The following is a 22,933-nucleotide window of genomic DNA, read 5'->3' on the forward strand; positions in this document are numbered from 1 at the left end:
CGGCCATTTGAAAACGCCATTTAATTATTCCGCTGACTACGATGCAGCGCAGCCGTTCGTTATCAAATACGAGGACCAGAGAAAAGCAGGCCTCCTTCTTGCCCCAGAACGAGAACGTGCACTCGCATTCGCGGTACTGGCAGAGGGGAGAAGCTTGTTGGCGCCTGGAGCCTTAATTACCTCTGGCGGTCTTTTGAAGCAACACTGCTACCGTCTTTGGCTCGGTGACAATTATTATTACGCGGTACAACTTGCACGGCCGCATACGCAAACAGCTACGAGGACATTCTTGCCTGCCTTCCCCGCTCTAGCGGTAACCTATACGCGAGGCACGAAACACGGATGGCACCCGGCTGCCTTGAAAACTTGAGGCTTCCGCGCCGTAGCGAGGCGCACGGTATTCGAGAGCACTCTTTTCTCTCCCTTCTATGGATAATTTCGTGGAAATATCCGAGAAATTCCGACGAGTTAAGCGTACACGTTGATGTCGTGGGAACCACGGCCAAAAAATGAAGAAATTCGGCTTTCGTTGACGAGGAAGGTTCGTCGTGAGTCCGCAAGTAATTAAGGAATCTGTTGGTCCGCTTTCACGGTTAGGAGGGTACGTCTCAAAAGATTACATTTCTGGTCAAGGTTTCTCTTATTCCGCGCAAATACTAACTTCTCATTTTCTATAAAATGTATGCGTGATAACTGGATTGTGGATTTTTATGCAAATGCGCGTACTACGAAAAATATATAATATATTCAAAGTGCAGTGCTCTAGGTATATATAATAATATATTCAGTAGATAAAATGAATTTTTGCCCACGTTTCACTTTTTTTTTTACAGCATGTATAAAGGTATGGCTGTATTTAAAATAATATTCGCAAAAATATCAAATATCCGCAGCGTGGTTATAACACCCTTATGTGTCGCTTCACCCGGCCAAGTCATCCAACATCCGTTTTACTTTTGCTCTTTCTTTCGCTTCATCGAAAACGCGTTAAGTAGAGTTTCCTTTTGCAACGACGCGAAACTACAAGTGTGGCTCGACGAGCGTGTCGGAGAAGAAGATCTAAAAGTTGTCAGCGTTGGAAAAAGCGATGAATAATGGTGGAGTACTTTGTATTTAGAAAAAAATACGCGAACCTATGCGTTAACTTAATAAATCGTCGTTTATTTGCTTGAAACGCGCACGATCTTCGTCGCAAAAGGAAACCGTTCAATCATCAAGATGTTATTCGATTTTCAGATGTTCAACCGGTTGTAATCGTCCAATTTACAAGCACGAGGATGGACTTCGTTACACCGACGAAGATCCCACCGGAGACCGATAATTGGGACAGCTTGGTCGCGAATCAGTGAATAATCATGAGTCTGAAGATGGAAGTTGGTCTTTGCATGAAATCATAAGGTTGAACACGTGACGGGGAAGGCGTCGCCCTGAGAAGCCGAGAGCCAACTTGTGCAGTCTGTTGGCGTTGCTACATTAGCGCCGGCGCAAGTGGTCCATCAATATTAATAAGGCAGTAACTGGACAGCGGATGTATAGAGATGGCCGATCGGATAACCGATTTACCGAAAAGAGAGAGAAAGACAGAAGGTTCGCGATTGGTCGGCCTTCGGGAAAATTTACAGTTCTATTTTGCATGCTGGCTACGAGGGCAGAATTTTTTCCCCCGGAACGTGAAAGTTCGACGACAACGACGACTACGACTACGACGACGACAGCGACGACGACGGGATGATTAATCCTGTGACGCCTAGTAGCCAGGGATTTGCATTTAATGACGATATCTGCCGGCGAGTAATTCGATATCCTGATTCGAGAATTTCTTTGAGCCTCGATGCTGTTGATAGCTTTGGTAAATCGCAGTTTCGCCCACACAGTCTGCCGTGTCTTTGAACCTTTTTCACCTTCTTGAAAATATCCGATCGGATTAACGTGCCGCAGTTTTGTTGGAAACTATAACCGTTAGAAAAGCGAACGTTTCAGGATAGGCTATAAATCACGAAGCGGAATACTCGGTGTACGTGCAACGTTCAACGCTAATTTCTATCGGTTCGGTAGTGTAGGAACGATGGTTCAAGCGTGCCTCGAGAGTAGTCTGGCGATCGTTATCGGCGTCGAAATTAGTCTTTACACGAAATCACGAAGTGGAACACGCGACGTGAAACCATCGTGGCTCGCAGACGAGACCGCCGGTCCCTTGGCACGTTCGATTCTTGGCTCGCCTCGGTCCATCAATATTAATAAGATCCCAAAGACCGGACAGCAGAGATACCGAGACGATCGAGAGACCAGGCAATTTGACCTGCCGAGCTTTTTCATTCCGCCTTTCGTTGGCAGCGTATCGTTGGTAGCGTCGTAAAACGAAGCGAGAACCCCATTCGTGCATTAATGACCGTCACGTCAGTTGGAAATCGCGCCCCGGAGGGACACATCGTGTTTAAAGTGTCGTAATGGCCATACCGACGAAGTCCATAAACACTGGACGAACCAAAGGACGATAAGTTTGGTAAAAACGTATCGTGTCGCCCTTGGCGAACTCCTTACGAGTCTCTTATTGCTAGTCTGCACGTTGCTTCTACTTTAAACCGGTACTTGTTGAAACAGCCCCGGTATATTCTCTGTCGTGCTATTCCCGCCGTTTCAAGTGCTCTTAATTCTTCGATAAGTTCCTTAGTTGCACGCTTAATCTAGCTTGAAATTTATTGGGACATTGACAGGTTTATTCGAGACGCGATCGGTTCATCGGCAGGATGTTAAAACGTTCGAGGATTCTCATGCTATTTGTACGCGATCTTTTTGCTTTTAACCCTTTCGATTTACACTTTGATATATAGGCGGTGTTTTGACAACGGTACTTAATCAAGTACCTCGAGTACCTAAATACTTTCTTTGTTTCTTATAATACTAGAAAATATTTCAGATACTATTTGTATAGAAAGATGTGCAATATAAGAGGAATTGAGCGTTCGGAGATTATATCGATATTTTTTCCGAAATAGTCCATCGGTTGTTTCATCACGATGATAGAAAAATTGAAAGAAACGATTATTGAAACTTGCGATTAACGAAATTGAAAGCATACGGGTCGTGTGTAACGCGCATTTTCCAATATTATTGAAAACGGTAATGCCACATAATACCACGGGAAACTAAAGTATAAAACTGTTGTTTCAAGGAGATAAAAAACGTATAACGAAAGAAGAGAAGCAAGCTTTTATTCGTCTGAATATTTTACAAAAAATAGAGGAACCATACAGATGCCTGAAAATCGTTGTAAATCCATAAAATTCCTACGAAACGTTACGAATTAATCATTTCGACCAGTAGTTCTAGCGGCAAACGTTAAAGATTCAACGGAACTCGAGCATTAATCTAACATTTTGCCAGGGAAAAATCCAAGATCCGCAGCCTCTCGAAAAGTTCTGTATAATTCAGAAGCCGCTGGCGAAACTCAGGAACACAAAGACCGCAGGGCTCCGGCTTCGGTACGGGCCTCGACAAAGTGGCACATCGTCGGTACGAAATTAGCTTACGGATTCGCGATAAGCTGCTTACGTTTCGAGCGGGATAATCCTTCCCGCTGGTCTTCGATTCTTGATCATAGGCCGGAGCGCTCGAAGCTTGCGCGTACTACTCGCCGGGCGCGCGCTTCTGCGCTTCAAGAGCACAACCAGGAATAACAATCACGCCGCTTTAATCGTCACGGAATTATTATTTCAGGCCAATGACCAGCCTGCCAATTCGGTTTCGACTATTACGAGCGCAGCTGCTGCCGATCGACGGCGAGCAGATGCGCGAATCGTTCATAAATCACGATATCGTAAGCTGTTTTTATCAATCTCGCGGCTGCGCGTGCACTTTCGCTGGCGACCCTTTGGCTTCTTTGAAACGTTACAACGATCGGTGCCACTGATCGTGACGCTCGTTAACAGAAGGAAAAGCATATTCCGAAATTGAAACGTTAAATAATCTCGTTAAAACGTATTAACAGAGACGGGGGTGTTAAATAAATATTTTCAATGTTACGAACAATTTTTGCTTTCGTTTGGAAAGTTACTCGTTTCGAATATAAAAACAACAAAGTATCTTAATCGCTTCATCCTTTTCCGTATCTCATTGTACGCTTGATACCTTCGTGGTAAAATATCGTGTACCCTTTTAGAGATCTTTCGGTCTCTGCGTTGATTATTTTATTACGCCTTCCGATCTTCCGACGTAATTCGTTTATATTATGTCGCAGAAAAACCTATAAAGGTAGTATCGTATATATGTAATCGGTAAATTGCGCGGCTTGAAACAAATCGAAACGATAAAATTACTTTATGTCAGTACTTAACTGTTTCTACGAATGATACAACGCCTATTACCATAACATTGAATCGAACGGCAGAAATAATCGGACGTATGAATTAATATCGTGCAACGAAAGCAATTACGCAATGCATTAGTGGGATGCATAAGTACTCGATTAACGTTCAATTATAATATTTTTGTACGAAGCGAAGCTTCGTACGACAAAAAGTTATTTTATCACTGCGATTTATGTTTAATCGCGGAATCTTCCGCAACGCGTTTGTACAGCGAATTACAGCCCATCTCACGTATATTCAGTTAGTCTTGAAACTTAAATAGATCGACTAGATTTGTGATAAGTCCGAGAAAGTCTGAGAGGTATATCGAAACTAGATGACTTCGTGTCAGTAAATTAGTTAATGGAGCTCCGGAAGAGATAAGGGCACTCACCTCTTTTCCTTTGATATCTCTGTATCGAACCCACTTGCCCAGACGCGGTCGCCAGTACTCGAGCAGATACGCCTCTGCATACTCAACACCGAGACCGTTGCCGAAGCGACCTTGCGTAGCGGTAGCCGTGATCAAGTGAACCGTATGAAGGTCGATCTCCAACCATTCTCGGGCTTCTTGGGTGATCTGATTTTTCGGACACCAAGCGCCACCCAGATTCTCCACTTTTAATCTGAAACAGATGGTTAAACGTCGCAGGTTATTATCCTTTCGAACTTGAGGGGTTTTGCTTCTTTAACACTAGAATCTACCGTCAGAGTGGTAACAATTAATTTGTTATTTCTCCGATATAAATTTTGTGAGCTTTTTTTTTATATAGAAATCTTCAAGAATTTCTATGATTTATTTTTAACTACGGAACAGGGCTTGTTTTGCGCTCGGAATGTATTTCTTGCACATCTTTCTCATCTTATATCTTAGATTTCTCTTGATACACGTTCTCTTAATCATTGATAATTCTAAAACTAACAATTTATCGACTATTTTTTATTTGTCATTTCTCGTTGCACGAACCAGCGAGCTTCAACAGAAGCCTGATATTCGTAAATCAACGCGAAAGTGTGTAAAGAGAGAAAAGGTTAAAGGAAACGCAATCGAGAGGGTTGTAACTCCAGGCACGCTCGAAGAAGTTTTCAAGCATCGGGGTAATCAGACACAACATTCTTGGGAGATTCCGTGAACTTCGACGTTTCTGCTCTCGAATGTTCGCGAGGATCGGCTATTTTTCACCTCGTCTCTCAATACTAAGGCGAACGTAACGAATTAATTAAACGTGAAGATACCCGGCGACCAACCGTCTCCTTCCCAATCCAGCCGGTTAGCCGGGATTTTCAAACTAAATTCCGATATCGTAATACGGTGGCTCGTTCATCGGCAACTTTTAATACTTTCATTATTCCAATAATAAATTTGAGCACCCTACAGCGGCAACTTCTTAGACTCGGGCTTACTCTTGCTCGATCTTGCACATTAAATACACTCTCGAAGTAACGAGGAGAAAGAAGAAGTAGGAGAAAAAAAAATAAGAAAAAGAGAAAGGAAAAACACGAGTTTAACTACTTAATGGGATCCAGCACGAGCAGATAGCCCGGGAGAAGTATAAGTGATACTTGGAAACTTTCAAAATCATCTTTGTCACGTGAACCCTTAGCGCGCTTTAACCACGACAAAGACGTACCATGTTTCCTCCATAAAGCAATGTAGCAAATAGTTTTCTCCGGTATAGAAGGAAGCTTCCTTTCTCACGAAAATTACAACGTTTCGAGAAACTTTGAGATTCTCAGGTTGGTTTCCCACCCCTGCTATCCCAGACCAGACAATTTCAATCGTCATTAAAAAAGAAACAGCGACACGAGCGCTGCGAGGCTCATTTGAAATTAAAAACGAGTAGAATAATCATAACACCGTAAAATCTTCGTACCCTCGCGAAACTTCACCGCCTGTGGGACCGGGTGCCCCAACTTCCACCCTCTAGGATTAACGTATTTCTCTCGTTTTCTCCCTTTACGCTTATTACGAATAATTAATAGTAAAGAAAAAAAAACGGTGAAAAGTAAACAACGAAATTGCGTTGTTGGACGAAAGAATCTTACGCGGAATACTCGAATCCCATTTGCATAAAACACAGAACGTTTTGTATGCGTTTCTCGTTCTTTCTTCCGCATTTCCTGCAAATTTCATTTCTAGTTTTTAACGAGAATTAGTCTATGAAATTAGGTTCGAATCAGACTATGTTGGCTGACTTGACCTGCCTTAAGATCCTCGTTTTCACAAATTTTCATTTCACGATATCATGCATTCTTCTTAACCTCGTGTAAATGTTACCACGCTTCTTTATCTTGCACGAAACGAACGAGAAACAGAGAAAATTATAATTTCGATTAATTATTTAACTTACTACGCATATTTCTTACCAAAAACCATAAACGCGAAAAGAAGAAACACGAAATATCCGAAACATTTCTGAACACTCGCCAATTACGAAATCCATTCAACTGTTTCGTTATTCATGGCTGAAGCCATTTCCTCAAAACTTTTAACACGCAGTTCTCGCTCGCATCCAGCACTGCGATCAAATATAAATTATTCACAAGCCAGCGTCAGGATAATAAAAATTGTAGCTCGCCAAATTGAAAGATGAACGTGAAACCGTAGAAGCTCGCATTATGTGTCCAGATGACGATCCTTAAAAAGGAAGAAGACGAAGGCTCGAAGTTGTCGAGGAGAGACACAGCGATATCTCTGGACAGCTCGATCCATCCTGACGCGTATACACACAGGTGATCTCGATCGAAGGTGCAAGCTGGCCATTTAATACGTGCAAGCTGTAGAGCCGAGGGATCGGCGTGGTTCGGTTTTAATCTTTCCGGGGGTCGAAAGCAAGGCGCGGAGAGGCTGGCCGTAGTCGGCATGAATAAAAGATGAGGCGCGAAGCGCCTTCCCTAATTGCGTGGACCGTTTAAATGCTTGGCTAAGAGGGAAGCTTCTGCCGGTCGTAACGTCACGCTATACCTGTATACAGCCGTGTTGGTATATCCTTTTGGATGGTGCGAGGTGAATGGCGCGGAAAGAGACGAGAAGCCTACACCGTGGATGGGGGACATCCGACGTCTTCGAGGTTTAACCGGCACTCTCCCTCTCGGCAGAGTTTGTTTTAGCATCGTGCATTATTCTTCATTACTGGAATATTTGGAGGCGTGTCTTAACAACGTGTACCTGACGATATTTGCTCTATCCTTAATTGTCGCTAGGGAAATCGACTTGACGACGACGGCGGCGGCGACAACGACGAGGCGACGATTCTCTTTTGGACGCGATGCGGATAATTCGGTTTCTTTCGTAAGCGGAAAAGAGGGAGCCAACGCGAGCTTCGCAATCTTTGCGGAATTTTGAGAATGTAATTAGGATTTGGATAGAGTCTTCCCTCGTTTAATTTTGTTGATTTTAATTAACGGTGTATTTGCCTTTCGATGCAAATTGCAGCGGGGGAAACGTTTTATTTTTCTTCGTTCTTCGAGCTCAATGGAAAAGAAAAATCAGGTTTAGTCTATCGACCAAGTTTTCCTCTAGAACCAGCTTTCTACAAAGGTTTGCTACCAGACATGTAGTAGGAATAAACCACACACCACAAGGTTAAGGTATGTAGCAGCATCGTCCAGTGTTAATATATGGTTTTCAATTTTCTAGGTAGCGTGACACGTAAATGTATCCGTTTAATGACTTTGTTGTCTAGATGTTTCGTATTCTACCTCCATCTTCTCTCTCTACTTCTAGTCTATTCATTCCACGATTTTTAACTACAACGCCAATCACGACAGATATTAACATTACAGCTCTGTTATATAAAAATTGTTACTATAAAATTAAACATCTCGTCTTCAAGAGAAGAGAAAGAGTGTCTCTAGCCACACCCGTTGCGTAAAAATAAATTATTCATCGGCTTTAAATTCCCAAGGGAAATTCTAGGTGTGTCACCGATAAAACATAATCAAACGATCCAACAAAGCGTTTAAAAATATCAGCGGAGATCGGAGATCATCGTTCCATGTGCAATCCCAAGAACTCGACACCTCGTGAGATGGTCGACACCTTGACTAACTACTCGCGCCTGCAGAAATAACGATGATGCTTCTATCACTTCACGCTGCCTCTATCTCAAGAGGATTGAAGTTGAGTCCAGTTTATCTAAACTCGTCTCACCTGACCGCTCGTTCAGCTTTGCGCGTTACATAGTATTTACTCGCCGGTGTTTCAGGTAATTTGCAACAGGCCGGCAAAATTAATGCGTACCAGGAGATTTTTCCAGGATGTCCTCCTATCGCCTCGGCGTGGTATCGTGTCTCGGCGTGGTGGTGCTAATAATCGTGCTTACCGGCCATCAAACCGAGAATGATAACGCGGCGGCGTTCTCGAGGGCAACGCGTCGTTATAACAACGTCTGGGGCCTGGTTTTGCGAGATTTACAGCTCTCACGATGCAACCGCCTCTTTATCCTTAACAACCAGCTCGAACGGGCCGGTTTCCTGTTGTTGGAACAACGAACAAGGAGGCGCAACGATACCACGGCCGGCGAGAACCCAAACGCAACCTGCAATTCCGTGATGGAATAATAGACAAATGGACGCGTAGGTCGGTTTTATGGTGTTGGTCGGGGCATTAGCTGGACCACAGACGCGAGCCAAAGTCGTCTCATAAAATTGCATCGTCGTACGGTCGGCTACAACAAAACGTTAATTGATACCGTTTGGCATTAACGACTAATTGGCATGGATCGTTGTATACATAGATGTCGCGTGTTTGTTGACGTGGTGTAACTAAGATATTGCCAGGTTTGCATCTGTTACGATAACGTAACTTAATGTAATTTACAGTGCCTCTGGAACGTATATGCAAATGTAGATGCGAAGAATATTTAATTACACGGAGTTTACGATACGGTTAGCTGATGTCTGTCTTAAAGAATCTTAAAGCGCTTCGGACGTTCTGCTTTAAGTTTTAGATATTTCTCGGCCATGAGATTTATCGATAGTTTATTGGTAGTTTATGCGTGTGTATGTTATAGCGGACGTAACCCGTAAATCCATTTAAACGTATTACCTGTAGGAATGTTGGATGGTGGTAGACTTTTGACTCGTAAATTATCATGTAAAATAGTAGTAGCTGCGTTTAGTAAATAATAATTTGTCTAATAAATAATAATTCGATTGTACGATAACTCTTGCTCTGTATTATAAAACAGCCGGTCGAGAACTCTCACTTTCTTAAATACACTCATACTTTCTCCGAACTCTGAACTTTACGTTTCAATGAATTCTACACCACTTACGCTTGCACGCGGCAAATTCTTTCTTCGCTCTTTTTCCTTCGTTTTCGACGTTTATCCAGAACTTCGACTTTTCTATTCAACGCAAGGCAAGATCGATTTAAAAAGGAAAAATCATTCTCGCGTTTAATATACAAGATACTCTATCACATACAATTTCAAACCACTACCTTGAAAACTTTCGCCTTCTAACCCAGACAATTCCTGATTAAAAAAAGTAATATATTTTTCTTTTACATAAATTTTTCTAAAATCGACGCGTCTCTGAATTCGTAGTATTAAATACTTCTACATTAATTTAAATTTGGAACGCGTAAATTAATCAAACGTCTATTTCTCTGTCCTAGACATTCTCCACTCATTCAGCATTTAATCCTATCACTTCCACGATTTTCTATTCAATTTTTGACCGATGTTACATTCAACATTTCCATACATTTCTCCATTAGCGTCGTCGTAGCCAAGATGGTTAAAATACTCTCCATTATTATCGTTATTGGCGTCGAAAAAGTAATACCGCGATCATCGCAGCTTGCCCCTTCCATCATTTCTGTCTTCAGCCGACATTTAGTCGACGTTTCGTCCGGCCACAGCCTACACGTGCCATTTAAAGCGACTTTTTGCGGGGCCCGGTCTCGAGAAAAGCATCGAGCGCCGTGTGTGGTCCGACGTCCGTCGAAAAAGAACGATCGGTCGCGTGTGTTCCGCGAGAGGAGACTTTGTTTCGAACCTTCGAAAATCCTGTCCCTTTACTGGCTGCATTAAATCGACCACGACCAAAAAGAGATACCGTGACCGGCTTAAATTTCCCATCGCGTTAACCGCTTCGCGGATGATTTCGACTTCGCTGAAATTAGCTGAGACGCGACACTGTCTCTTCTTAGCTGTCTCTTAGCAACGGTATACCGTTTATATTATGCAAAATGTTCGCCAGGGGAATTGACATGCGGGTAGACTTATCTGATTCGAGTTGCGTAGACGCGTGTCGAACAAAAGAAGAAAATAAAGGAGGGGAAAGAAACGACGGAAGGAAGAGGGAAGAGCAGGTCGCAATTCCCCGATAGGTCCTTGACCGATGGAAATTTTGAGTTCACGTCGAACCGTAAATTTCAGCGTTTTCGTATCGACACAGCACGCGAGAATATTTGCCTGCTCCGTTTTCGCAGTCGGATCGTTTCCAGTTCCGTTGGATATCCGCGATCATTGTTTTTTAAACACAAAACTTCTTGCTTCCATTTAACGTCTCGATCCCCGTTACAGCAAGTCGGAGAAATTCCCTTTGACATTACGGTTCGATGAGAATTCGGAAGTTTAGAACAGGGGTGGATTTACGGTTGTAGGAAATTTGTAGGTAAATCTAGTGACTATGAGGTGATCTCGTAGTGGAGGAAATCCAACCGATAAGATTAAGGTTAGAATGTAGTCACGTCCCTGCAATTATCCTCTATCTTCCTCTAATTGTATTCTCCGGAGTTTCTCTATCGATCGTCTAATTGTAATAAATGTTTTTGTATTACTCGTTGAGAAAGATATCGTTAGAATTTCTTATCGCAAAATGCTTGTGCAATTTCCCTCGATAACATGTTTTTCAGTTAATTAAAATACTCTTACGTTTCCGAATTAAACCCGGTAACAAGTACGCGATCAGGTACCGCAATTGGAGATAGTTACTCGATTAGGTTAAAGCTGGAGTGTGACCACGTTCCTGCAATTATCATGTGTCTCCTATTCTCGTTGCTTTCGCTGATGCTTCGCTGGCCACTGTGTGACCTCGGAAATCGTTGTTAGGTACTCTAACAAGGTTCCTGTTCTCCAATGCTTTTATTTTCCCCATATATTACCACGATCGAGTATAGCTTTATAATTCTGAACACCATTCTCGAACGTTATTATGAATCGTTGCTAGAATTTTTATTCGATAAGATGAAACCAAGCGATATAGCTACGGCTTCCTACGATTTTCTTTTTCACACTTTTCCCCTCTCCCCTTCCAATCGATTACTATTTATACCCGTTAACCTCCGCTATCTTTTTCGTTTGATTATTTAATTGATCGACTAAAACACGTTTGAAATTTTAAATTAGCCAGTTGGAAAATTGAAGTTAAACGATACAGAGCATCGTGGACGCTACTACGTTCGAGCAATAAACGTTATCGCGATACGCTCTGCTCTTAGATAAGAAACTACTTCCTTAAAGGTTCGTTGCGTTTTTCTTTCGCGAAATCAAGAGCACACTGCCGATACTTAGGAAACCAACTATCATCCTCCGCTGGCCATTTTTCCTTCTTTTATCTCACCACCCCATTCACGGACGTTTCTATCCTCTCGCGGTTGGTATTGCTTCGAGGAATATCAGAAGTTCGCTTATTGGACCCGTTGAAATTTGTTCTCGTCCCGTACGATTCGATACAGCAGCCGTGCAAATTGAATTCCGGTTTTCGATTTGGTATCAGCGGAGAACGCGTGTAACGCGGATAACGACAGGCTGCCTGATTTTCTCGTTCCCGAATTATCGCGACACGACCCAGTTCAACTTCCCTCTAGTTTCATTAAAAAAAAATTCCTTTCCTCGTAGCAACTAAACGGAACATCGCATCTTCTACGAACAATTTTTTTTCCACATTTCACCCAGGGATCGTGGGTTTCCGATTTTATCAGATGCCTCGAAATTTTATGGAACTTTTGTAGAAGCTCGAGGAACGAACAATGGAACTGAATTACCCTCCTCCAAGCCTAGCGCGAGCAAGATCGAAAATGGGATTCACCTTGGTATCGTCAAACGCTAGTGTGTAATCGACTGCCGAGATACAAAGCCAGCGTATAACCCTCGTAGCTGCAGCCTTATCTGCCTCTTTGAAATTACAGTGTATCAAGTAATGACTCTAAAAGCCATTACTCGCATGAAAAGTCCGGGCTGGACGTCGTCGCGTTTCTCGTTGCACTAGCTAAGTATTTCTATTCTAGCCGGCGCTGTTTCGCCATCGTATCTTGACAGTTTTAATTTTTATGCAGCGTGCCACGCGAACGGGAAACACAAAGATTCCTCGTTCCTTTAACCTCTTAGGTACGATGCGCCACTATAGTGGCTTTCACGGATGTCATTTTATATTACGACGCGCCACTATAGTGGCTCACACATCTTTTTCATTTGTCTTGCTTCATACTTTTCTTGTCCTCGCAACGTTTTATAACAGTGTTAACGATATACAGACGGAATGTATAGTCTTTATTTTTGATGCGCCAGTGTCAATTGTTGCTTTCCGTTAAAATAAATATATCATTATTAGATGCTCTTTTTGACATATCGATCCGTATCATAGTAATTTTTTAGAATCTTCAAACTGAAAATATCGCTTCAAAATAGAAAACGAAGAGCAATTTGAAAAACACTATCGCGCTATGAGTGTAAAAATTGTGACGTGGGTCTATGTGTCGTACCACGCTTTAAAATATATCACACTCAATTGTAATAATAATTATAAAGTAAATTATTAAAGTTCAAGTATATGCGTCATATCTTTAAGAAATATTATAATTTAATTATCTGAAACTTTATTCCAATGTGCTTGCGTATAAAACAGTATTATCCGTCACACATTGCAGTGCTGCATCGTTTACGCGTAATTCGCGTCAAATTCTGCCGTACAGAGAAACAGCTCCGTACAAAATTCAACTGCACCTAAGAAGTTAAAAGCGGTATCGCGGAGAATTGTTTTTGCCAGGTACGCGTTCTCATCGGCCAGCAAATGGGAATCGTGAAACGAAAAGAGATTCCACGATCGGACGTAGGTTTAGAAAAATATTCCTACCAGAGCATTTCGATTAATTTTATTTCTTTTTACCTATGTACTTTGTTTAATTTCTTCGACGATGACGATGGCGTATCCTCTGCATTCTGTGATACGATTTCAGAATAAAATACGATAAAATTGTACTCAAAGAGTTTTTACCATACTCGACTAAAAACGAACTGTATCACTAATTTTATTTTATTTATCGGTCCGAATATAATACGCAGCCCCTTAATGCAAGAATTTAGAAAATAAGAATGAAAAATTATGTACACAGGAGTTCGAATTCGGCTATTCGAACAAGTTTGCACGATGCACGTGAAGAAACCGGGCAGTTACGTTCCAGTTTTTCCAAAGTGCGTTCACCCCTCGCGTAATTCCAATTGAATTCGCTCGTTGAATCGGACTGTGTGTACACGGCGAAGCAGCGGGCAAACTCGCAGTTGTGACTTGCCTTTTGACTTCTCAATCCACTGCTATTTCTCTCAACAGGAGACCGCTCTCTTATATACCGCGCACGCTCTCTAACCAGTATCTTAATTGCGTCCATTCTGGAAATATCGTTGAAACTGGGAATACGGCAGGAAAAGGGAAGAAGACGCGCGAAAGAAACGTAAAAGCCAGGGTGCTCCTTAAAGTAAAAGCACGAGTCGCGTGTCTTCTTACGATGGCGCGCTTGAGAATCGTTTTGTATACTCGCATATGGAAAACGATCGTTTCGCGCTACAGAAAACGGCTACTTCAGATTTGTCTGTAACATCATTTCCGATGTTTCGCCATTCAACGAAGAAAAACCTGCATTCAAGGGAAACTTTGTATTCGACTCGTTTCCTCTTTTCTCACCCTTTTCTCTTTCTCTCTTCTATCCGTTGTTCCCCGTTTTCCATCTCTGAACATTCCATCCACACGAAAAGCGTCTTCGGGGATTCGTTCATCGATCAGCCGTTGCCTCTTTATCCCGCAAGCCGCTTGAAATGAAATTATCGCGGCGACGTTACCATTTCAACACCGTTAATTAAATTACACCGCGAACGTGTTTGACATCCGTACGAACTTTTTGCCAGAAGCCGAGAGAAGTAACGCGGCAATTTTTTAAATGTCACGCTCGAAACGCTGCCGCGACTGTGGAAACGCGGCATGACACCGATTTATCGGTGCTTTGACGCGCTCTGACAGCGATCGTTCGTGTTCTACGGTCTCGGATACGGATTTTCGGTATTTTCGTCGTTTCGCTTGTTGTGGCTCTTTCTCAATTACTCGACGTCCTTAATTTTCGCGAGTTTTGTCCCGGTTTCTCGGCAGGTTTCCAAGCCACAGACAGACCGAGTTACCTTTATACATCAATTATGGACAGGATTGACACGACCTACTGGGGATAATCTGGCCTTAATTGAAGTCAATATGAACGATCGAACGACGTCTGGCATTTTTGTCGGTTCCCTGGCCAGGAAGTTTATATAGGGCAAGCTATTTCTGATTTTATCTTTTGTGGAAAGAAGACCGAGTGCTTGAATATTTCATCGATTCAAATATTCAGACAGTTGGGAATTCTACCTTTTCAAGCTACGTAATTGTATTCTTTTCGTGCGTCACGTTTCGTTCCACCGAGGATTTATCGTAACCGCAACGAAAGAGACATCGTACAGACCTATCTTTTACCTTTGAAATCTATTATTTTTAAGCTTTGGTCGGATTATTCGGGTTACTTGAATTTACGTTTCTGTTCATACAAGTTAAGTTACTCGCGTTTAAGTAACGTCATTTTCATCTTATTACCGTTTCGAGTCATTTTTCATTTAATCGTATTCCTTTATCGTTAAAAAGTTTCTCAATCTCGGAAATAAAACGGAAGAATCGTTATCGATGTGTGATCGATATTAAAAAACTTTTTTATAACGTTAGATGCTTTTATGTTCGTTTTAACGAGATTGAAATAAAAGAATTTAGTTGATGGCAAGCGGATGCTTAAAATAGCGTGGAAGAAAGTATTGTCTGCGATATTTATAATAACGAGAGAAATAGAGAACGAGTTGCTAGAAGTCTTGAAAGACAATACTGAAAAGAAACAATCAATTTGAGTAAGGAAGTAGATTACCAGATGAATCCATCAGAGACTTTGTTAAAAAAGTTAGCTGTAGGAAGATAAAGAAGAATATAAAAATCATCTCGGAAAGTCTGTAGGAAAGTTTGATGATTTGCGCGATATGATTAAACGCAAAGTTCATAAAGAATAGATTAGATTTAGGAAGTCAATAGCGAAAATGGAAATAACATTACGTTACCTAGTAACTATCGTTCCCTTTAAACGATGGAATAGTTGAAAGAATCTCAATTTCGCTTGAAGCTTAAGAGGGCCAAGTACTAGGAAACCATACCGATCCTTTCTTGATAGAGAGAAAAATAGGGAAATATTACGAAATTTCAAAAAAAGTATTTTTTTTACAACTTACATCTTTCTGTAATAAATAAGTAAAGTAAAATAAAGTCTGCAAGTGATTCGTTCATGAAGAAATGGAATATGATAACGTACCTGTGCAACGAAATTGAGAAAGCAAAACCAATAAAACCGATCAGCTCGTTCATCGAGAAACTTGGATGACAAAATGCAGAAACATTCTGTACGAAGGGAACTTAATCGAATTATGTAAAATAAAGATACGCGTATAAACCCGAGAGAATACTTGGAATAGTCTGAATAGCACGATACATTCAAATCAATCGAGTCCATCTACCTTAAATGAAACTTTACAAGCAAGACACAATTCCCAGTACAGTGAGTAGAGTATCCAATCACCGCAGTCGCGCGAAACCCAACAAAACCGCGGTACTTTCGATTCGATTTCAATTTATAGCGCCCACCCACCGTCCAATAGCGCAACCCATGTAACAATCTTCGAGTTTGAAGAAGAACGCTGTATCAAATAGCATTGTCGATGGTTGTTCTTTGGTGCGGTTTGCGCGGCGGTGCATCGTCAGCCATTCTAAGCACCTTCGCCCGAGGTCGCGGTGTATTAAATTAGACGGTGACGTGGACTGGCAAAGGAGGCACTTGGATGCGATGCGGGGGCGCCCCGAAGCTCATCAAGAGTCAGGCCCATTCAGCCGGTCATTGTCTGCGGTAATGGAATGTATTAATATCGGAGAGCCCGCGGGGCCGGCGACCGACGCTCTCCGTGTTCCACGTTGCCTGAGCTGGTTGGTTTGGCCCTCGCTTCGAGTTACAACCGCGGCCTGCACCAGAGCGGATATGTCCCGTGGGATGGAATATTCGTATAAACCGTTGTTGCGCTGCAACCGCCGCTGAATACCGGACCCTACACATTAATATCTAAACGCCACTGACGGAAGGCTATCCGTGGGGCGAGACAAGGGGACGAGAGGGTGCACGGGAGGGTTTGGCTGAAACGAGAACTCGAGTCGGCCAGAAAGAGAACGAGACGAATGGAGTGACGATAGAAGAGAGCAAGAGAAACGGTATAGCGCACGCGCTGCCGTCGCATCTCGTATTCATGCGTTGCACCGTCGGTTACAAGAGGCGTTACATGGCCAACCCTTTCGCCACCAGCCAGGTGTAATATTCTTTTTACGTCGCTGGCCGACGTCAAACATCTCCTTGTGATAATTGTATTAGAGGCTCGAGGCTGCTTTAAGTTTTACGGTGGAAGGGTAGCAAAGGAGTTGCGTGGATAGACGATTTGAATTTCAGTTGCGTTGGCTAGTTGGAGGTGAAAAGATGAATTTGAAAAATATATTAGGTAGATTCGGACAAAGGGTAGCTCTCGGTGGATATAGTACTTTTGACAATGGCTGTCAGAAGTTTCCTGTCGTGGTGTAATTTTATTAGATCGAAATAAAGAGTTTTTGATGATAAAGGACTGCTTTATGAGTATAGCTTCCACCGTGAGTTATGAAATGCAGTGTTATTAAATTTGTGTAAAGGGGACTTTATTAACGTATGATTCAAGCAGCAGAAGTGCAACCTGCAAACTCTTGCCAGCTACTGTATTAAAACAAGCAAGAAATGTCTCATTAATATAGGTCTGCAAATGAATCTCAAAGGAGACACGGACATCCCGCTTATACATATATTCGTAATTCCTTCTTACGAAGATGTCAAATTTACATTGAAGTGAAAAACTAAGAAAAGGCAGAATTTCTTTTACAGAAGGATAAAATAAAAATCCGATTGGTAATAAACGTTCGTTTCTCTCTTGTCTTACCTTTATCAATATAAATCCACCATAGAATGAATACACTATACAGATAAACATATAAACAACGTATTAATACAATGGAATATCTTTTGTTTATTTTAACCAGTGATATACTGCAAATATATGATTTTATCCTCAATAACATTTATTCTTTTATCTCCAATAAAATCATAAATTGTTTAATCCATTTTCCCAATCATCGCATGTACGCATTGTTATACGCATTGTCATGTAAAATTACTTATTAGCAGACAAAAGTACGGGCGCGGATACGATCGCGTCAATGGAAGACCGATGAATATGGAACGGGGTTCGCATGCGTTCGATCACCACGGAATTATCGAACTATCGTCCGGTTGGATTAATTGCACGGGGAGCGGCCTGGATAAACACCGCCGTGAAGGAAGTGTTTCGCGTAAATATTAATTACAGCCGAGCGACACAGCGCGCGTACGAAAAAGTGTGGAACATGCGATCCCGGTGATTTAATTGCACGTTGGATTATCTTAGGATTTATTCTTCCTGGAATATGCATCACCCTTGCGATTAAATTCATCAACCTCTTCGCGGGTTGCGAGAATCGAACAGCCTTCTCCGCTTCTTTCCTTCATTTTCTCCTCTATTTCACCTATCCGTATAAATGAGCCTGCACTGATAGGGCATTGGTATATGTATTTCGATTAACTATTTATTTTTTCATCGCACAACTATATCGTGGCTTATTATGCAAATTCATATTTTTACAAATAAAACCGAAGAAATGAAATTTAGATTTGTTCCACTTCTTACATATTATGAAAAATACTTGAGACATTGAACGTGTGTGTGTGTATATTACATATATGTATTGTGAATATCTCTGCGAATTAAAATTTTCTATAAACGTAGAAAGATTCGCAATCTACATTTAATCGATACTTTTGTTAATTACTATTTTGTTACTTTTCATCCCCTGTTTACTCTGTGCTAATTACCATTGTGTCTCGTGTTCTTTTTGTGCCTGAAACAACTCGCGAAAGTCGCGTGGTCGTTATAATTGCGCGATTTAAATGGTGTAAAGATAGAAAAAGAATGATGTTTTCATTGTAAGATGATGCATGTAATTTCCATATTGAATATAGCCTCGAACGTTGTAAGCGACGAAATAATTTACAATAGCTTTTTCAGTCCCAAAGCGATATTTTTAGTTTACATTGAAAATTTTCAATACAAATTTCATATACCGCAGTAATCACGTGATTGCGTATGCAAAATCAAGGTTTTTCACAAATTGAACCTCGGACTGAAAAATTTTATCCCGCATATTTCGCTCACTTTTGCATAAAGAATTACCTTCTGCCTGTTTGTCCAATACGTTTGTACAGCCGCAACCTCTATACACGCGTATACTCTTTTTTTTTCATACTTGAAAAATTTTGTTAATTTTATCTGGCTGCACGAGTCGCGACAGTGAGAAATACCGCGTAGTCGTCACGTGGTTTCCGTGTATAAATCGGGGGAAAAAGCGCGTGACGCGGTCAGATTAGAAATAATTACTGGCGGCTTTTCCCTCTCTGCTCTCTTTGTTTACGCGTGATAACGTCTTTCGTCGTGCGTGCACGCAAACTCGATAAACCGGATTTTACGTATTAACGAGTTACCATGGTGGCACGATGCAACGCATTTTTAATATTCATGCGAGCCGCGTCGCGATTAATGAATCCTGAAGTATTAATTTTCGTTCCCTTCGCGTTTCGGCCGCGATTAAACTGGCTGCCGCGCGTGGAAAGGGGCGCTGATTTACTTTTCCCGGCTGCGTATCACGTCTTCGCGAATTTGCCACGAGGTTTTCGACGCACGAACATCGTCGCCGCGTATGAATAATTCACCGAATAACTGCTTGGTTGGCATCTTGAAATAATTATGGTATAATTGGGCGTGAGCAAATCGGAGCCTCGAAAGGAACTCCCCTCGGGGGAGTCGTTTCTTTGGCTAGTCGTGCATTTGATCACATAGAGTGATTTAAATGTAAGAGATAATATTTCGTCAAGAGAAAGAGAGAGAGAGAGAGAGAGAGAGAAAAGAAGGGTCTAGAGAAGAAATAGGCAGTAAATTTTCGAGGCTCGAGTACTTCGCGAGATAGTTCAATCTATGTTTCGAGTTTCTTGGATTTCCCTTTTGGATTTGTTATAAACGATGGTTGCTATTTTTTTCAATATAAAATTGGAATTCTAATGAGCTTCTATTAATCTTCTGTAACTAAGCAACTATCATATATTATGTAGGTACGTTCTAACCTTCGCCGAAGCTTTTGCTCATTTTGCAACGTCACGCTCGATTATTAATAGATGGAACAATAATTCCAATATCCCGTCTAGTTAACTGGATAAATAAATTTTATTTCATCCGAACAAATAAAATTCTTTACACGTTGCTCGTGGTACTCACATACCAAATCAACATACACACACCGGACAATACATGTTTGTAGAAATACACGTTCTTAACCAAAGTACAACCACCGAAACTACAAATCATTCCACAATCCCATTTAAGTTTTGCATGACGAGTAAACGTGCTTTGCTAAATAAATCCCTGCCGTCTCCGCCTTCGTTACCATCGCCAACTCGTCCCCCTTCGTTTACATGTCTCCTAAGATCACCGCTATTTCTCGAAAACATAAACCCTCGTCCCTCGATCTAACGACCTTAGTAAAACCCTCGATCAACCCTCTCTTGCCACTCGAATGGCACGCAGTTTCATCTTGGGTACCCGTCTGCTCTAAACTGGTTGTCTCGCGAAATCCATCGTTATAACGGCTATTCGAAGATACAGGAAGGCGTGTAACATTGTCGTAAAGACAAAGTACTATAGAACACCTAACTCATTGTCAGATTCCCAAAGTAGATTTGAGAGTTAGCTATTGGAATTAAATGGACAGTATAATTCACAGGAAACGTATTTTTGTTACTTATATAACAAATTAATACAAAGATTTTACATTTGTTACCTCTTCTTCGAAATAATAAATTATCTGAGATACGTATAAATATAAATATAAATTATTGAGATACGTATAATTTTATATGCTAGACTACATTGACCGCGTAGTAGTGATACATGTATGTGAATATGAGTATATGGAAGAAGGTGAGACGCGTGCAAGTGTGTATCGATGAATATCTTTGAAATCGTTTATCAAATAAATATATAACTATTCTAATATAAATTCTAAGTGTGATTTTAGTGTTCCTATACCATTATTTCGACAATTAAAATCCAAAATTCTCAACAATTTCTAAACTGCGGATTTTTATGCGTTTACGGGAAAGTTGAAAATGCAAAATTGCACATAATATAATATATAAAATGTCTTTGCTATCATGTGATTTTCATGGAAAGGTAACTATTTCTGCCTTTCGGTGCAAACGCTCCACTATGTGCCAGCCCCTGTTACTCCATTACCCAAATACAATTTTAAGGTGTTCTCCTATTTTCTCCCGTTGTCCTGATCGCTTAGGATCATTGAAATTTCATATCCGTTACAATCGAGCAACAAACAACGAAAACATCTTACAGATTCCTACATTTACCATTTTTGAACTCACTCTTCTTCTTATCCCTAAGCTGTCCCTAAGCAAGTAACTTTCCATGCATGCGTAGTATCGTTGGAGGGTCGTGGCTGATGGCAATTGGATGGCGCGCGGCCAGAGCAGCAGAAGTCACCGATAGATAGGGATGACGAATGATATGGAGGGTAGGCTATCGAAATGAAAAAGCGTCGCTTACCGTGCTAGGTGCGGACCAACGTTTCCCGTGTCGAACGTAGAGCTTGCCGTGATATCCGCGTCCGGGATCGCGCCGGATTCCATACCAAGCGGCGCGATGCATTGGGCTGAAACAAACGAAAACATGCAATCGAGTTTAAAGTTTCGTCTTGCAACGAAAAATTTACATACGAGTCTAAAGGAAGAAGGCAGAGAGGAAAAAGGATTGGTTGGGTATCGATGCCCGTCCTGTTTTCGCCAGCGGATCATAAATGGCTAAATAACCAGGTAACCGAGATGAATCTGTCGGATAGAGCCGGTTTACGTTCTTGTATACGACCGCCTTTCCTCCAGCTTCGATGCGAGGAGAACGAGAAGAGTTAGGACGACGGCAAGGACTACCTCAACGTTTTCGTATCTTTCGGACCGATCAAATTGTTTCATAGGGGAACACAGCAGCGTTACGGGGACGCAATGTATCCTGCTACCAGGAACCGGGCCTATCTTGATACAATATTGTCGGCCATGGAGGACTGGCCGCGTTATTTACGGTTTTGCCATCGTTCCGCCACGGCGAAAACTTCGAAATCGTGGCTAACGAAACATGCACCGTGGAGACGTTGTGCCTGTAACGTGGCACGATAAATCGTCGATGGAACTAAAATTACGATTCGGATGGCAGTTCGTGTAAATTGATATTCCGCGTTGTCATCGATGCTCGTGATTTCATCGTCGAGTAGCGGAATATAGCTACTTGTTTGCATCCGTAATAGAGACTGGAATATTCAGTGTTCGTAACGTTTCACTCTTTACGCTCTGCTCAACTATCTGCGTATCACTTTATCAATGAACACCAGAGTTATTAGAACGGACAAAATGATCGATACGTAGATTTTCACAGAAACTTGGTAAATTTATTGTTGAGGTTGAGGTTGAAGAACGAGTGGATAAATTTGTAATAAAGTATATTGAAATAATTAAACGTATAAGTATAACTTTATGCTGATTCAGATCCTTGCTCTCTTAGTGTTACTAGACAATGGAATGATAGGGAGCACGTTCATATATTTATGGCAAAAGGACATTACCAAAAAAGTTAAGCTTATAGCTTTGGCTAGAGGCTACAGGGAATATAAATAGAAATCTGTTTATTAGTTCCTTTGTTCCTAGACCTCGCAATCCAAGACATAATGTATATTCAAGGGTACAATAATATACACCTTTCCTTATTTAGAATATTTCTGCGTAATAGCAGTCTCCAGGTTACGAATATACACAAATAAAGATGTAGAGTTTTTCTTGAAGTAGTTACTTCAATATTTATAACGACGCAATTTCGCAGATTCTATATATTTCTCGCATTATCTATATATTCCTATGTATTCACACTTTTCATTGTAATTTCTCCGATACAATTTTCACGCTTCGGTTATCGATGGTTCTAACGTTAATCCTTCACTTTATCGCGTTTTCAGGAGAAGTGGAAAATCCGGGTGAAACAATTTTACATTTACATGAGGGAATCGTATCTGACAAATGGGAACGATAACAGCGAAGA

At 41.4% G+C, this 22,933-nt stretch overlaps 2 protein-coding genes across 3 annotated transcripts in view; one reads left to right on the forward strand and one right to left on the reverse strand.

Moving 5' to 3' along the window:
• The window catches only part of LOC126918436 (magnesium-dependent phosphatase 1-like), a 210,474-nt gene that overhangs the window by 65,683 nt on the left and 121,858 nt on the right, over nucleotides 1-22,933 (forward strand). The gene's annotated exons all lie outside the window — the stretch shown is intronic.
• Nucleotides 1-22,933, reverse strand: part of LOC126918366 (discoidin domain-containing receptor 2-like) — a 159,281-nt gene that overhangs the window by 62,406 nt on the left and 73,942 nt on the right. For both annotated transcript variants that reach the window (XM_050726212.1, XM_050726203.1), the window contains exons 3-4: nucleotides 21,398-21,503; nucleotides 4,741-4,972 (exon numbers count right to left, since the gene is read on the reverse strand). In XM_050726212.1, the coding sequence (XP_050582169.1) occupies nucleotides 4,741-4,972; nucleotides 21,398-21,503 (338 nt within the window). The remainder of the gene's footprint in view (nucleotides 1-4,740; nucleotides 4,973-21,397; nucleotides 21,504-22,933) is intronic.

Source organism: Bombus affinis, chromosome 1, assembly GCF_024516045.1.
Source record: "Bombus affinis isolate iyBomAffi1 chromosome 1, iyBomAffi1.2, whole genome shotgun sequence".
Lineage (NCBI taxonomy): Eukaryota > Metazoa > Arthropoda > Insecta > Hymenoptera > Apidae > Bombus > Bombus affinis.